A 16,128-nucleotide genomic window follows, 5' to 3' on the forward strand; every position below is an offset into this window, starting at 1 on the left:
CTCACCCACCCCCCCCCCCCCCCCCCCCCCCGTGTCCCTGTTTGTGACGTACAAGTTTTGTCGAGGGACGGGACGGATGACTGTTCGCCAGGCCAACTCGACGGGATTCGCCGAATCAAGGGGAGGGCGACCCCTGGAAGTCCGGGGCGGGTGGCTGCATGACGGGCGGATATGAGCTGGGAGGGGAGGCTGGTCGATTATGATTCTCAAGGTGCGCGGTGACGGGGGGGAGGAGGGAACCCGTCTGGGCGAGGAGACGACATGGCGACATGGGGAGATGGCGACCGAGGGCTGGACAAGACTGATTCGGTCCTTTCGGGTATCAGGCCCCCGCTCGTTGCCTGTAGAACCCGATCCCGCTGTGGGGGGGAGGGATCCCTCGTCTTTTTTTTTTTTGTCTGTCTCTCATACGCACACGCCCTGGCTATTTCTTGGCGACAAGGACAGGTACCCAAGTAGGTAGGTGTCCGCGCACACACGTCCACTCACTCTAGCAGGCTACGCGGCAGGAGGGCAACGGCGATGCCTAGTCACGTTTCCGCCGATGAAAAAAAGTCCGCACCTCCTCGGTTTAAAGGAATTAGGACGTAAGGCAGGTGACCCGAACCCGCTCGTTAGATCATGTGTGTATGTGTGTGTGTGTGTGTGTGTGTGTGTGGCTCCAGCTCGCGCCATATCAGCTGTAGGCGTTATCGTCTGGCGTCCCACTAATGTTTGTTGATTGCCTTGTGGACTTTTCTTGTTGGAAGTTGGGCCTTGACCTGATTCATGGACTATGGCCTGTCCTGTGTTATCGTTTCCTTGGAACGGGGCCTAGCGCGAGGCCTCCTCTTCTGCTACAGCAAGGGGCAGCGGCAGCCTGAGCTGGGGGGGAGCTACTGGATGGTGACTGGGAGGAAAACATAGAAGGGAGTCGAAATGGGATAAAAGTGCTGGTGATGTGACGGCAGTCCGCAAAGCGACGTGTCACATCCCAAACCTCCCTGGTATGCCTTCTGCCGGGGAGCTGTGGGGTGGCGGCGGAGTGATCTCTGTCGAGCGGATATGTGTTCTACCCCCATTGCTCAGGTCTGATTATCGAATATGCGCCTAGATGAACTCGGCAGTCTGTCTCTTCACACACATACACGAGATATCACATCCTACCCCTCAAAAATGACTACGCGTAGCCCCACTTCTGATGGCTGCCGTTGGATCTCTTGTCTGCATGCTGCCAGCGCGCCCCGGTGCCGGCTGCTGGTTGGTTCCTCGATGGACACCGGGGCGCGTGAGAGGGATAGAGCGAGGGTGTAAATAACAGATCACCCTGTCCAGACACTTTTGTCTGCCAAGCGAGGCACTTGGGCACCTCGGCACCTTGAAAGCAAAGATCTAGCACTATACTACCGCACGAATACTGAGGGACCCCAGCCCAAGATGTCAGCGAATGACAGCCCCCAGACGCCGAGGAGCTGAGCTGGGCCACCGGTAGCTGATCACATCTCGACGTGGCGAAGCTGTGGTCAAGAGGTGAAAACTACAAAAAATAAAAAATAAAAACTCATGTTGAATCTCGGGCTCGCTCCGTATACGACGGGCTAAATGGCTGATACTTCCAGGGGCTCTGGTGAGATATTATCGAATAACCAAGGCATCCCAAATATACAGATTCCGCGGTGCTTTGTCACCGACTAGCGCCCTAGAGGATACGGTGTACAAGGATCGAGAAGGCGTTCTGTGTGCCGTTTGGTGGCTTGAGCAGTGCTACTACAAGGCTTCCAAGGCTATGCATGCGCCTTGCTGTGATGGTGGTAGGTGGCTATACCATCATGTGGCGGATGCTACCGACTGAATGAAACGGAAGGACTGGCGTGCTTACTCGGCGTGGTCCGTGGAACTTGTCTAGTTGTCGGAAGGATCGTCCCCGTCGCTATCGGCGCCAGACGGATCGCCGTTGTCCTCGTCTTTATCGTCGTCGTCGTCGTCGTCGTCGTCTTGGTCGTCATCGTTATCATCTCCGCTATTTAACGAATCGCCACGGATTTGATCTCCTCTATCGTCATCTCCGTCGTCTTCATCGTCATCGTCGTCGTCGTCCCCGCTCAGCTTCCTCTTCTTCCTCCCGCCCTTGGGCGCAGGGGGCGGCGGCACCTCGCCCTTGCGGTAAAAGACATAGCTCCGCGCGGCCCTGTCCTCGCCCCGCCAGGCGGCGCTGCTGACGTCGCCCTTGCCGCCGGCGGAGCGGACGACGCCGAGGGTGCGGGCGTGGCGGTAGCCCGGGTAGGCACCGGCGCTGAAGGCGAAGCTGCGCCCGACCTGCAGGCCCGAGTGGCGGGCCAGGTCCCGGACGTTCCAGAGCGTGTAGGGCTCGGCCTCGAACAGGGTCACGACGATGGCGCCCCCCGGCGCCAGGCAGCGGCGCGCCGAGGCGGACCCGAAGAAGTCGACGAGCAGCTCCTGGTTGTAGCGCACCTGGCGGTTGACGTCGGTGCTCTTGCCGCCGACGTGGGGGAAGTTGAAGACGATGCGGTCCCAGCAGGTGCCGGTTTTGGTACTGCTGTTGCTGCCGCTGCCGCTGCCGCTGCCGCCGCCGCCGCCGCCGGTCTGCTTGCTGCGTTGCTTGCCGCCTGGTAGCGGAGCCATCTTGCGCGCGTCGACGCCAAAGAGGACCCTGTTGCTTTTTGTGCTCCTGGCGCTGCTGGCGTCCGCATCACAGCCAGCCGGCGGCGTCGGCGAGGACGACTCGATGGCCTTGACGTTCTCGGCCGCGTGCGGGTACTTGGCCACCAATTCGTCGAGGTCCTTCTCCAGAACGGTGGCGGTCACGTCGACGCAGCCATGGTGCTCGACCAGAGACCTCGCGAAGCTGAGGTCGCCCTCACCGACCAGAAGAATGGAGTCCGAGGACGAAAATGGTATGGTGGGTCGCTGGTTCTGCTGCTGTTTCTTGGGTTTGGTGGGCGCCTTTGCTGCCGATGCTGATGCTGATTTTGATGCTAGGTTCTGGCCGGGTTTCCCGTGGCTCTTGCCCGGCTTGGGGACCTTGTGTTTGAGCCCCGGAGTGCCGAGCCCCTTGAGCTGGCCCTTGAGCCTTGAGCCGTGTTGCTGGACCTTCCGCCTCTTGTTGGACATGGTCTTTTCTCTTCAACCAGGTACGTGGTGTGACTTTTAGTCGTCTTTAATCTCTTCCCTTGGTTTCTGCTACTTTCTCACGTGCTCGAGACGGGAAGAAACCTGATCTTCTCGAACACGCAGTGAGTTGCTGGCTGAGCAGAGACGAGGCTGTCGGTCGGAGCGGTGCAATATCAAAAGACGCGCCTGGCAGTTGATTGGCTGGTCGAAGGGCCTTCCCGAAAACTTGGGGCCTTGGGCCTGACCAGGGAGCCAGGCGAATCGGGTGGATCGGGCCTTGGTCCAACTTGGGGAAATAGGTGGGTCTGGGTTGTCTTTTGACGCAAGCAGCTTCCCCTGAGAAGCCGAGCCTACAGTAGGTAATAGGTAATAGGTAATAGGTAATTATCGCGACAGCTTTCTTGGGCCTGGTTTCCACGCCTTTCGATCGGGCAAAGGTTGAGTGTCGAGTGGCAGCATTGGGTTGATAGTGTCACGTGTCGGGCGTCTGTCCTGCCTGGCGCATATCCTGGTGCCCGGGCTTCCGTTGCCAGGCGAGGCCAGATCAAAGCTCAAAATTCGACTGTTCGTGATTGGGCCAGGCGCTAGGGTGGCTGGTGGCAGCTGCATGCATGTATCCAGGACCTGCTTAGGACACGGCGCGAACACTTCAGCCGGCTCCACCGCCAGACGCGGCCCGCAATAGCCACCGTCAGCCGCTCGTCTGCCTGCTGTCCGCCTCTTTGCTCCTCCAGCCGAGTTTTCATTCAGTCAAACGGAGATTGACATATACATATGCCCGGGAGGGGAAAACGTCGTTTCTCGAAAGCACCGCTGTCGTAGCGTCTGGCAGGAAAACAGAGCTTGTCTGACCGCGGACCAAAAGCAAAATCCAAATCCAAATCCATCTTCCTCGAGTCCGGCGCCCGGAAGAACACACCAGGTAAGCTGACGAAGCGAAAAACAATCTGTTTGCTGTCATCTACATATCGCGCCCTCTACACGAAAGCAATTATAGAAACTGGTAAACTGGTAAACTGGTAGCCACCCTCTCTACGCCTTAACGTACACCTCCTTTCGGCTAGGTTGCATGTAGTACACGTGACGAAGCATGACCCGTAGCCTTCCTTGACCAGCCCGGAAATGACCAACGCGGTGAGAGAAAAGTTTATGGATTTTGAATGCCTTTGGGCTTGAAGCTTCCTGCTATTTCTCTTTGGGATCCGCCACAAAAAAAAACCCGATGGTTGCGAAATGCCAGTGTGTGCCGTCGCCTGTGACTTGGAGTTGGTGGTGTCACACGTTGCCTTTGACTTGGAATTGGTCATGGTCGTGTCCGGGTCATGGGGGCCTCGTGGCTTGGGATGCGATGCGATGCTGGGACTCGGATTAGGAGTGACTGCCCGGCCCCATTGCTTCATCTTACGCGCATTGCTTGCATGGCTGTATTTGTTCTGGGAGAGCCGCACGTAAACACGTAAACAAGTAAATGGGTAGGCCGGTACCTAGGGAGGCAGGTTGGTTGTACCCAAGTAGGCAAGTATATACACGCAAATGCAAAAACACACACGCATGCGTCTCCAGTTGGATCAAGGCCACCAGTCCCTTGTCCAAACCAGAGCGCGCGCGTTTCCAAACGTTTCTGGGGCGGTTCGGGCTCGGTGGCTGGCAGCACAGTCCAGCCGTGGTGGCTCAGGAAGAAATGCGTTCGGAGGAGCGTCTGCCCCAGGGGGCCAACCCAGCTGAGGGTCAAAGTACATGTCAGGTACCTCTGGGCCCCGGGCGGCCCAATCAGCGCTGTGGGAAAGAAGAGCGGGGGTGTTGATTGGCTGGCGCGACAGAAAATCCGGCAGCCGACCAGGCGTCGAGACCCTTTTTGGGGCAAGGGCCACAGGTACCTGGGTACACGCTTGGCGCAGCCGATGGATGCGTGCAGCGCTGGGGTCAATCGCTTCGCTGCGGCGCTGGTGTTATTGATGCATGAAAATCAGGACGACCGCTCTCTATTGCCTTGTCGCATCGCCACCGACGCCGACGACGCTGTCCCGGCCGGCCATTTGCTGTCGACTGTCTCTGCCGTGTCTGATTCTGAGCCTTCTTTTCTTGTCCTTCCTCTCCCCCGCGTGGCTCCGTGTCCGTCGTCGTTGCGGACCAGGCGCCCGAGGCTGCAGAGTCTTGTTGTCGGAAGCGGAAGCAGGCTAGGGGTTGGCTTTTTCCACGCCCGTCTGTCGCTCCGCTCACCCTTTCTTCACTCCATTCTCGCTTTGAGCACGCCGGCGGTGGCGGCAGGACAAGAAGCACCACCAGCCGCGATAGTCGCTGCGGACCCGTGCCCTCGTCACTGTGTCTGGTCGCTGGCTGGAGGAAAAAAACCTACACGTCGGCTGTTCTTGGTCCCTTTGCTCGCTGCCCACTCACTCGTCTTTGGTCTACGCAGCCCACACAAACCCAGCCCATTTCTCTCCCTCTGCATCCAACTGTCAATAACCCTTTTCACGCCATTCTACAAACCGCCAGCACCACAAACAACCTCGCCCGCCGGCCGCGCTGCATTTTGTGCATTTTGTCATTCGATACCTGCGACCCACACCTTGCGCTCTGTGGCCTCGTGTATTTCTCTCTCCCGCTCCCAAACAGGATCAGCCCAGCCCAGCCCAGCCCAGGCCGAGCTGCCCGCCTGTCACACCCCATCTCTCTCACATATCATTCCTCACATTCTCGCTTGCTCTTGCCGCCGCACCTCCGAATGGCATTATGAGCGACACCAACGGTCACCACACCGGCAGCCCGGCCAAAGGCAGAGGCCGCGGCCGGGGTCGGGGAGGCTACGGTCGAGCTGCTGTCGCCAGGGCTGCCGCCCGCAAGGCCGCGGCTGCCAACGCCCAGCTGAGCCTCAAGCCCACCGACGGCTCCCACCGCACCCAGGCTGTTGAGGAGAGGGTCAAGGAGCTGAGGAATGCCTTCGCCGCCGTCTCCAACGCCGTCAGGCCCGCTCTGGAGGAGCTCGCCGACCGCAACGTCGACCTGCTCCGGGACCAATTCAATGCCCACACAGAGGTCACCGCCTTCAAGCAGATTCGCAAGTTCCTTGATACCCGCTCAAAGGACGCTCTAGGCCTAGTAAGCCGTCGGTATGAGGCCGATACCTCGCAGGCCAAGAGGACCTACGAGGTCCAGTGCATCTTCACCCAGCTGGACTACCAGGTACGTTCCGTTCCGCTTTCTTGTTTTTTCCGCCTGATCAGCCCTGCTTGCTTTTCTTCCGCTCCCTCCTTGGCCGAGCATCCCTGCCACCCGCCAATTACCAAAAGCACGCCCGCTAACCCGCCACTTCCCTGCGCCTTGAAGAGGAAATTCGACGAGGCCACTGAGGAGTTTTACGACGCCCAACTGCGTCGCCTCGACATTCTAGAGCACATGAGAAATCACAGGCTCCCCGTCGATGTAAGTCTTGGAGCCGCGTCATCCTTCCTTTCGCCCCTTCCCTCCAGCTTCGTCCATCTTCGTCCATCTTCGTCCCAATCTTTCCCCGCCCGTCTGCTCACTCACCCCGTGTCTATGTCTAGCTTGAGGAGGATGCCTACAATTTCCTCGAGGTCTCCCAGGAGAGGCTCGACTGGCAAAAGGCACACGTGGAGATGGCAAACGGCGTCGAGGTGCCATGCGCCAAGATCATCCAAGCCCCTCACGTGGTCCGCATCGAAGAGGCTCGCAAGGAGCAGCTGGCATCCCTGCACTCGGCGCAACCTTCTCCCGCAAAGCGCAAGGCTGATGCCGAGCTCACCGGCCAGGGCCCACCCAAGCGCCCGGCTAGTGCCCTGGGCACCGAGGCCCGGCCCTCGTATATTCCTCGCCATATCGGAGGTCTGCTCTCTGCCAACGCTGTCGATGACAACGAGACGCCGAGCCGTGCGCCGAGCCCGGTGGGCTCCAAGCTCCCGTCCCCATCGCCCGAAATGGCGCTCAAGACGTCTGCCGATGGCGAGCTGTCGTACCTCCCTGCGGCAGCGTCCGACCCGGATGAGCACGGCGTTCGGCTGATCAGCAGGAGACGGCCCGCCACGGTGGAGAACTATAACCGCCTCATGCTGCCGTGTCTGTTCGAGTACGAGGACCACGAAATAGGCTTCCGCGACTCTTTCAACGACCGGACCCGTTACAAGTCAACCCGGCTACCGCAGTTCTTCAACCAGCCCAACTCGTTTGCCTTCTTTGTCGATCGCATGATCAGCAGCGTCGACATCGGCAACTACGAGGATGGCGATCTGAGCGACGAGCTGATCCAGAAGCACGGGCTGCACCCAAAGTATGGGCTCTTTCTCAAGACATCCCGGAACGACGCAGAGCCCCCCCTACCCAAGGCATCAGGAGATCGGCCCACAGTATTCATCGCCCCCACTGGCGAGACTCTCCACGCATCCAGGACCATTTCCCGAAGCAGGCTCGATGCCCACAACGAGGATAGAGAGCTCAAGTCGGTTCTCGCGAAAGCTCTCGCTACCTTCCGTGAGCGCGAGGCATTCGCCCACCGCGAACTCTGTCCGACAGCCCTCGACAAGGAGGCACATCGCAATGCCATGCTGAAGGGCCGCGACCATCCCCTGCCGTCCCCGGCCTACCTGTCCGCTTCCAGGTCCCCGACGCCGCAGCCAGAGCAGGCTGTTGCCACACCGGATGGCGCTCTCGACGCCGAAGACCAGGCTCGTGGAGACGATGTGGTAGAGCCAGACGCAGAGGATAGAACGACCTTTGAGGCTGCCATCGCCGCTATCCTCGACGCCGCCAACAGTGTCAACGACGAGGAGACTAAAGCTGCCGCTGCTTCCCAGCCAAGACGCACGCGATTTGATCCTGTGCGTGACGTTGTCAGCTCACCTGAGCCAGCGCCAGTTGCGAAAGTCTCAACACCCAATTCCGAAGACGACTTCTCCATGCTCTGCATCATGGCCGACGTCGCATCCGAAGCACCCCGTCACGTCGAGCCAATCGCCCTCGAGCTGGCTGAGCCCTCCGAGCACCCTAATCCAGAGGGAGGCTTCGCTGCCGCACATATCGACGCCGAGCAGCAGCAAGGATCCATGTACCCACACATTCCTTCTGGCCCTGCTTCTACGCTGGTTCTTCAACAACACGGCGCACCCGACGGCTACTATGGTCACTCTATCCCGTCGAATTCGGCTCCGGCACCACCCCATGCCACTGGCATGCAAGGCCCCATGCCTCCTCAAGAGGAGGCCTACCACCGTCGCTCCTCGGCCGATGGGTACTACATCGATCCCGCCTTGGATCCTCGCCTATTCAGTGAGGCCCAACCCGAGCAACAGCCACATGGACCTGACGGGTATTCTCAGCAGCAGAACGGTAGCAGCAATGGGGGAAACCACTTCCTCCAGACGGCCTTGAACCCAGCGTCAAATTATGGTGCGGCCCCCAGCGCTGCTCCCATGCCTTCAAGCTATTATCAAGGAGAACCCCCCTCGGCTCAGTACCATGATATCTATTCCCCCGCGACATCCTATGCCCACCCACGGAGCGAAACACCTCCCTACAGGGGCACCTACAGCTCGTCCACTTTTGGTTCCCGCACAGGCACTCCTGGCCTACCCATGTTGCGCACCGGCAGCGGTGGCCCATTCTCACACCAACTCATGGACGCCCAAGAGGCGACAGAACCGACCGGAGGCCCTCAGCAGGCGCCTCCTCCCCAAAACGCGATGCACCCCAACGGCGGCAGCACATCCTCCTATCCCCTGCCTCCCGTTCCGCCTCCCATTCGGCAGCACTATCCTGGCAACGTGGATTCGATGCATGACCAGATGCCTGTGCCAAATAAACAAGCTCCTGTTTTTGTTCAAAACTTTCTTCGCGGTATTGGAACCGAGGAGCCCCAGCAACAGCAACAGCAGCCACCACCGCACCACGGCGGAACTCCGTTTATGGCGCCACCAGGCATGCACCCACCACCGCCCCCAATGCAGCATCAGGTACTATACCCGCACCAGTATGGACCGCCTGTGCCTCAGGGCCACTACCAAATACCACCTCCGTACCCTCCGTTCCCGCCACATGGCCACCAGCAGCAGCCCATGATGATGCAGATGGACATGGCGTCCGCTCCGCCGCCGCGACAGGCGAGCCGATCCAACAGCAACGGAAACATCATAAACATCGCGCCGGCGCCACCTGGAGGTAGCCATCATGGTGTCAACGGTAATGGCACTAATGCCAACGGCAACAACATGAGCAGTAACAACGCCAACAACAACAACAACAATAACAATAGCAAGTATCGAAAACTGGAGCCGGCGCCGACGCCGCCTCACCGCCGCGGCGTGGGCAGCAACGGTCCGGAGCTGAGGACGGTTCAGTTCGACTACGAGACCATCAAGGACTACGAGCCGACCGAGCCGCCGCCGCGCCACGGACCTACCACGATCCGTGGTTGGACGTACAACAACATCAAGAAGCCCAAGGTCTCGAACCCACCGCCGACGCCCAAGGAGTGAGCGCCAGTCAGGTCCCGGGGTGAAAGCCATCTCTCGTCTGGATACTAGGCCGCCTTCCGACCCTCGTGTCGGTTCGATTTCTTTGTCTCGAGCCCGAAGCCATGTGCGGGCCCGGACTGTATATGCTTTGGTTGATTTCTTCTCTTTCCATTAACGAAGGAACGGTCGGGAACGATGATACCCCTTGCGTTTTTCTCCATCATTGTCCATGTTTCTTAGCCACCTTGCACGACCTTTGTACTTTATCCCCCCCTTCCTTTACCACTGCTACCGCCTGGACGTCCGCGTGGCGAAAGACCAATCACTCTTGTTTACTGAGGATAAACAAGGTGCTCTTGGTTATTTGCCTGCCGGCACTGCCTCTCCTTGGTCCTCGACCGAGGCTCTTTTTTTCTTCCTCCACTTTCTGTCAACATTTGGAAGCGACGGCGCTCGTCACATCATCTTGCACCATTCTGGACATGCGTCACACACACACACACACACAAAAAGGGGATTGGTCATGTTTTCTTTGCTGAAGCATTGGCATCCTTCGACCGAAGGACGACCCGGGCGTCAATTCTTGGTTGTGTTTTTACTGGCTTTGATGGCGCCGAAAAGGATTCTCTCTTGTTTTTTCAACCCTTTTTCTTTTCTTCTTCCGTGCGCTTGTTCTGCCCTTTCTTTTTCTCCTTCTCTCTTTACCATCGGCATAAGGGGCATAAGGGACATAACAGGACAGTCATTGCATATACATTACGATGGCATTTGTGGAGAATTTCTGTCGTGTTTCCATACACGAGACAGGCAACTGACCTTGCAACTCGGGCTCAAGTTTGTTTTTGCCTGTCTTGGACTCGACTTGCCTGTCTTGGACTCGACATACAGAGACACATGTCCGCCATCTATCATAATCGAAGTGTTTTTTTCACGTTCCATCCAGGTCTTCCAGTTTAATCTTGTTGTCTTTCCTCCCGTGACAATCGCTCGAGCTACTCTCCTCGTCGTCGCCTTGTTCCTCTTGTCTCCAGATCTGATCCCCCGGCTTCCAGTCCACCCGCCGCTCGCTGACCCCTGGCCCAAGCGCAACAGCCTTTGGCCCAACAGCGGTTCGCCTCCCCAACCTCGTAGCGCCACGACGCCAGTAAGTTCACAATTCACGATAGGGGCCCAGCGCCCTCCCCCAGCCTCGCAAATAAGCAAACAGCAGCCCTTCCTTCCCCTTTTGGCGCCCCTACAACCAACCAACCAACCAACCAACCAACCAACCAACCCAGAACTCCCCAGGCCATATCAGCAAGCCCCATCCTGAGGATCCCTACCGATCGGCCGGAATCGCACGGGTTACGCAAGTCGAACGACCGACGCTCCCGAACCTTGGCGAGACCACAACCGAGACGACCAAACCCTGTTCCCCGAAGTCGACGGTTCGAACCCGACTGCGACCAGAAAACATTTCCTTTGGACAAACGACAAGAAGAAAAAAAAAAAAGCAGAGGGGGGTGGGTGCCCCGAGGGTGGTTGGGCGGGTGGGCGCCTACCCCCCCTTACCTCCCCAACTAACCCAACATGCTGTAGCGTAGTGTAGAGCCCGTCCAGTGTAGTCCACCCGCCGCCGTGTTGTCCGCTGTAGAGTCCGTCCATGCCCGCCCACTTACCTGTAAAGTCCACCACACCCGTAGAGCCCGCACTTGTAGAGTCCGCACCTGCAGATCCCGTCCAGCGTAGCCTACCCATCATTCTGTCCGCTGTAGAGCCGTCCACGTCCATCCACCCGCTTGTAAAGTCCACACTTGTAGCGTCCACACCTGTAAAGTCCACACTGTAAACCGAAGCAAAACCTCAAGTGAGGTTTTCGTAGCTGTCCACCCCCATCCGGGGTTGGGCAGTGAGCTTTTGCCATTCGTTACACAATGTATTGTTTATTATTATTTCCGCTGCTAGCATTTTCTTTTCCTTATTTACACTATTATTTACCAACTACCTCGCGACTTTTTGTGTATTTTCTTTTTTTGAAAGAAGAGAAGGGCACTTCAATCTGCTAGGAATTGCGTCGCTACACCACGGCGTTTCTGCCTTCTTGTTTGTCTTGCTCATTTTTCGCTTGTGCTTGCACGAGTGTAGTTCGAAAGTCGACACGCAAATTCGGTTTGTTTTTTTCAAGTTGAACAAAGTATCTTTCAGCGCCGATAAACTGTATTGGCAACACAGAAAAAAACAATGCGAGTGGTTAAAACCTCGCAGAGCGTCGACTCGACGCAGATTGGTCCCCCACCCAACCTTGGCCAACCTGGCTGCGGCTGGACGCGGCGGTTTGCGTGGGAGCCCTTTTTGAGTTTGACTATCAAAGGGGGTATCGTTATACCATGTCGCGCGCACTCCTCTCCGGAGGCACAGAAGGCGGTTGGCACCCCAGCACCAACAACTCCCCGTCTTGGCGAGTAGCAAAAGAGGTAGAGCCATCCAACCACACTCCTCTCCAAGCCTCCTGGCCAAAAAAAAAAAAAAAAAAGCACCTGGTCTGCCGCAATGAGGCTGACCGACCGACAAGCCAGCCCGTCCATCCCGCTCGTGTTATCTCAACCCCACTCCAGAACTCTTGCCGAGTCCAGGGGAGAGACAGAGAGAAAGAGAGAAAAACAGCAAACAACCTCCTCCCAAACAAGAAAGTAAAGCTCAGTAAAGCTCAGTAGAAGGACTCGACCATGGTGTCCTTCATGTTGGTGTTGATATTGCTCGGGCCCAGGCCCTCGCCCAGGCGGAAGACGCTCTCGACGACGCTCAGCTCGGTGGCGGTGGTGTCGAGCCCCGTGACGGCCATCCAGTCGTTGACGACCATGCCGGCGCCGACGACGTTGCTGCCGCGGTTGATGGAGCCGGCGACCAGGGGCACCTGCAGCAGGCTCGAGAGCTCGTCCTGGTCCTGGATGCTCGTCTTTGGGTGCACGAGGCCGCCGTGGTTGGAGAGGGCCATGTAGGAGCCCACGAGCACGTTGTCGGCCACCGTCTGTCGGAACACCTCGACGCCGAGCACGTCGGCGATGATCTCCTCCGTCTCGCGCTCCAGATCCGGGTGGACGAGGGCGATATGGTCGTTGGTGGCGATGACGTTGCCGAGCGCCGACAGCCGCTCCTCGATGCGCTGGATCTTGACCTCGTCGGGCAGGCTGTTGCGCAGGTGCTGCAGCTCCTGGTCCGTCGTGCTGGTCGGTACTAGCAGGCCCTTGCGGTTGCTGTGGAAAGGCGGGCGAGTGTGAGCGCTTGGTTCCTTCCCCTCACTCCTTTTGTTCCTTGGGCGCCTTGGGGTGGGGGGCCCCTTTTATCTTCTTCCTCTCGCCCCTGGCTTTGCTTACCCTGCTGTTAACCGTCCCACTATCCTCATGCCCGCAATGCTGGTTCTGCAGATGGGGATGACATCCTGGAGCTCGGCCTCGAAGACGCTGTAGAAGTTTTCGCTCGCGCCGAGCGCGACGAGCGAGTATGAGTTTGTGAGGGTTGCAAAGACGCCAACTCTGTTGGTTTTTGCACGTGTTAGCAGATTTTCTTTCCTAGCTACAAATCAATCACAGGTGCCGCACGAGTCGCTGGGAAGCAGAGCTGGCGTGTTTCCTGCCAGCATTAAAGCCAAAGGGCAGGAGCAACAGAGGCAGCCGCACAAGCCGCACAACCGCTGGCGGCGCATTGGGAGAGAGGATGGGGCAAGCATGCGGGGGGCACTAACTCGTTGGAGTTCTCGAATTGCGCGCGGACTGCCATGGCTTCGGTGGTTTCGTCTTGTTCTGGGAGAGCCGGGCTTTTTAGAGGCAAAGGGTCTTATGTGGATGAAGATGGGATTCGAGGAAGCCGGCTTTGAGGAAGTCGACTGGGCAAGAGGTGGGGGTGCTGTCTGACAGTGCACATAAAATTTCGAGCCATTGTTGCTGCTGCAGCACCCCGCAGTTATACTAATCCGCCGCTTCTATCTCCGCTACCTCAGCATGAGGTATGGGCCCAGCAGTTCGGATGACTCAGTATGGCTGCAACCCAGCTGGCCTTGATGCGAGTCTCAGGTCCTGCAAACCTTGCGACAGCCATTGATGTACATGGCAATTGATGCAGGCGCAGCAGCGCCTGCCGATGGGGTCCGTCAGCTCCCGGCGACTCCTTGTCCCCCGCCTGCCCGCCAACTCCGCCAACCCGAAGCGTGCTGACCTGCCTACTGGGGCTCGCTCAGGGGCACGCCAATCAAATTAGTCGATGGCTCATAATGATTGGGCTTTGGGCGAAACCACCGCCACAGAGCCCAATAAACAGCAAAAAAAAAAAAAAAAAAAAGGAAAGCAATCAAAACAACATCATATCTCATACAAGTCCAACCGTATCATCACATTTATACATGAAAGCGGCAGAATGGCAACACAGTGGCGACGGCAGCATCTCCTGTGTCCAGTCCGCACATGTACCCGTGGCCAACCCCATGCTTAGCTTTTCCCCAGAAAACGCCTGGCCGCCAACACACTTGACAAATAAGTGAAAATGCAGGCGGTGTGGTTGCCTGCGTAAGGTGATCACCTCAAGTCCACAGCTGGGAAATATCGCGGCCCCGCGAAGCCCTTGGCCACAACCCCCTGGATGTCGATATTGCAGGCGTGGTCGAGTTGCGGGTTCCACATCTTGAGCAGAATGAACCGCCCCGACACTGGGGGATCAAACCGGATCGTACACTTGCTCTTGTCCTTCTCGATGAAGAAACGCGCGTGCGGCGCCATCAACGCCCCGCCGACTGCCCTGACCGCCTCCTGCGTTGCCAGCTGCGACGCCTCGACCACCTCTTCCAGGCTCATGTCACCACCGCCGCCGCCGCCGCTGCCGCCGTTGCTGTTGCCACCATCACCAGCTAGCAAGGTGTGGCCAGTCCGTATGTATTCGCTCACGTTGTCGTCCACCTGGGCCCAATCGTCGCCGCTGTCACTCTCAAACGGCAGCGATCCGATTCGGTTGGGCGTCCGTCGCCGGCCATACCTATAATGGCTACTACCAACATCTCCGCTCCCGCTCTCGTCCTCGCTACACTCTGTCGTGACCCTGAAAGGCGGCGGTGCCAATGTGAACTCGGGTGGCACCTGCGCCGCCAGGCACGTGTCTTCTGGGTCGAAGAGGACGCTGTACATGCGCCGCCTCTGCGTGACCCTGGACGAGCCGTCCTCTGAGTGCCGCACCGAGAGTACGGGCGCCCGCTGATTGCTGCTTGGCCTGGAGCGACTGTACTGGATCTGGTAGTCGGCCGTGCGCGTGAGCAGCTCGTCCTTGTTCATGGATATAAATACCATGCCCTCTCGAACTCTGTGCTCAAAATGTCAGCATCACAGCACCATGGCCGCAGCCACACAGACAGCCCATCGAGGCAGACACTCACGGTGACGAGTAGTTGGAGCCAGGAGCCTTGATGACAAGTTCCTTGAGGCTGAAGACTGTGGCGCCCTGGTGCTTCAAAACGATATTACACCTGCTGCCCTTGGTGCAATAGACCGAGCTGTCGTTCTTGAGTATGTTCTCGGCGGCATATATGCTAGGTCCAGAACCCTCTGTATACATGCCACCGTCGCAGCTGACAATCTCCATGGTCAGAGGGCCCGGCTCGACCTGGCCGTAGTGCCCGTACCTGAAGCCCTTGAAGCTCGAGGTAAGGCGATCCGACGAGTCAATCTTCCGGCGCTTCGCGCGGCGGCTATCCTCGGGCTGGTCTTGGGAGTGGGTTGAGGATGACATGAATGGAGGTGATGGTGGGGGGTTGGTTGGTTGGTTGGTATTGTGTAGGTCCAAGAGAGCCCGGAATGGCGGGGCTGCGTTGTCGAGCCTGAGGTCCATATCGGCGAAGGATGCGTTGGCGGGACTGGGCCGGTACCTTTCGCTCGGGCGGTACCGGTAAAAATGAGAACGGTTCTGGTTGTTTCCCGTGCCACCGCCTGCGCCGCCGCCGCCGCCGCCGCCGCCACCAGCAAACGACATGCCAGGTCCGCGGCGCCCGAGGTGAGAGCGCAATGGCGGGAGCGGAGGCGAGGGAGCGGGCAGGCGTGCCGAGTCTCGGGCCGAGAAGGGCTCGCGGGAGAACCTCCGCTGCAGATTTCGTGAATGGGTACTGCCAAAGACGCTGGTGCTGTCGGGATTATTAGCACCAGTGGGCAAAGAAAGATCGCCGGTGGTGCGCCGGTCTCGGTCGAAGTTGTCGTGGAAGCGCTCTATGACGCGATACAGCTCTCCGGAAGGGCTGACCTCGGCTGCCGGGCGGTCATCGAGGATCGAGCGGACAAGGTCGTCGGCGAATTGCCTCGGTCGTTGGGAGTGATTCCCAGACTGATCGCGGCGGTTAGACGGAAGGTCTGACATTGGGAGGGCACGAGGGGAGTATGGTTGGATGTGAGATTGAGACCCGGGTGCAGAGGTGCGAATACAGGTAGGGGGGACATCAGGTTTGCGCCTGGAAAGTAGGGAGAAGCATGAAGCCTGCTAACCATCAAGGGACACCAAGAAGGCGGAGGCCGCGCAAGATAAAGAGCGAGCTTGTGACTGGCAG

The 16,128-nt window shown here is 58.4% G+C and overlaps 5 protein-coding genes across 5 annotated transcripts in view; 1 reads left to right on the forward strand and 4 right to left on the reverse strand.

Moving 5' to 3' along the window:
• Nucleotides 1-1,534: 1,534 nt before the first annotated feature.
• GGTG_01927 (hypothetical protein) lies at nt 1,535-3,519 on the reverse strand. Its single transcript, XM_009219698.1, has one exon. The coding sequence runs from the start codon at nt 3,109-3,111 to the stop codon at nt 1,882-1,884; it is 1,230 nt and encodes a 409-aa protein (XP_009217962.1). The 5' UTR covers nt 3,112-3,519; the 3' UTR covers nt 1,535-1,881.
• A 714-nt stretch (nt 3,520-4,233) lies between these two features.
• GGTG_01928 (hypothetical protein) lies at nt 4,234-10,554 on the forward strand (the record flags this gene model as incomplete). Its single annotated transcript, XM_009219699.1, has 5 exons — nt 4,234-4,245; nt 4,710-5,435; nt 5,728-6,294; nt 6,439-6,534; nt 6,657-10,554. The coding sequence occupies 5 exons, from the start codon at nt 4,234-4,236 to the stop codon at nt 9,594-9,596; spliced, it is 4,341 nt and encodes a 1,446-aa protein (XP_009217963.1). The 3' UTR covers nt 9,597-10,554.
• On the reverse strand, nt 10,504-11,315 carry GGTG_01929 (hypothetical protein; the record flags this gene model as incomplete). The annotated part of the gene is made up of 2 exons (XM_009219700.1): nt 10,504-10,699; nt 11,140-11,315. The coding sequence occupies 2 exons, from the start codon at nt 11,313-11,315 to the stop codon at nt 10,504-10,506; spliced, it is 372 nt and encodes a 123-aa protein (XP_009217964.1).
• A 158-nt stretch (nt 11,316-11,473) lies between these two features.
• Nucleotides 11,474-13,479, reverse strand: GGTG_01930 (eukaryotic translation initiation factor 6). Its single transcript, XM_009219701.1, has 3 exons — nt 13,297-13,479; nt 12,929-13,087; nt 11,474-12,808 (listed from the first exon to the last, which is right to left on the reverse strand). The coding sequence occupies exons 1-3, from the start codon at nt 13,329-13,331 to the stop codon at nt 12,262-12,264; spliced, it is 741 nt and encodes a 246-aa protein (XP_009217965.1). The 5' UTR covers nt 13,332-13,479; the 3' UTR covers nt 11,474-12,261.
• A 411-nt stretch (nt 13,480-13,890) lies between these two features.
• GGTG_01931 (hypothetical protein) overlaps nt 13,891-16,128 on the reverse strand; it is a 3,611-nt gene continuing 1,373 nt past the window's right edge. Inside the window, exons 2-3 of the mRNA XM_009219702.1 lie at nt 14,971-15,908; nt 13,891-14,897 (exon numbers count right to left, since the gene is read on the reverse strand). Coding sequence (XP_009217966.1) covers nt 14,123-14,897; nt 14,971-15,908 — 1,713 coding nt within the window. The 3' untranslated portion in view covers nt 13,891-14,122. The remainder of the gene's footprint in view (nt 14,898-14,970; nt 15,909-16,128) is intronic.

Source organism: Gaeumannomyces tritici (assembly GCF_000145635.1).
Source record: "Gaeumannomyces tritici R3-111a-1 unplaced genomic scaffold supercont2.1, whole genome shotgun sequence".
NCBI lineage: Eukaryota > Fungi > Ascomycota > Sordariomycetes > Magnaporthales > Magnaporthaceae > Gaeumannomyces > Gaeumannomyces tritici.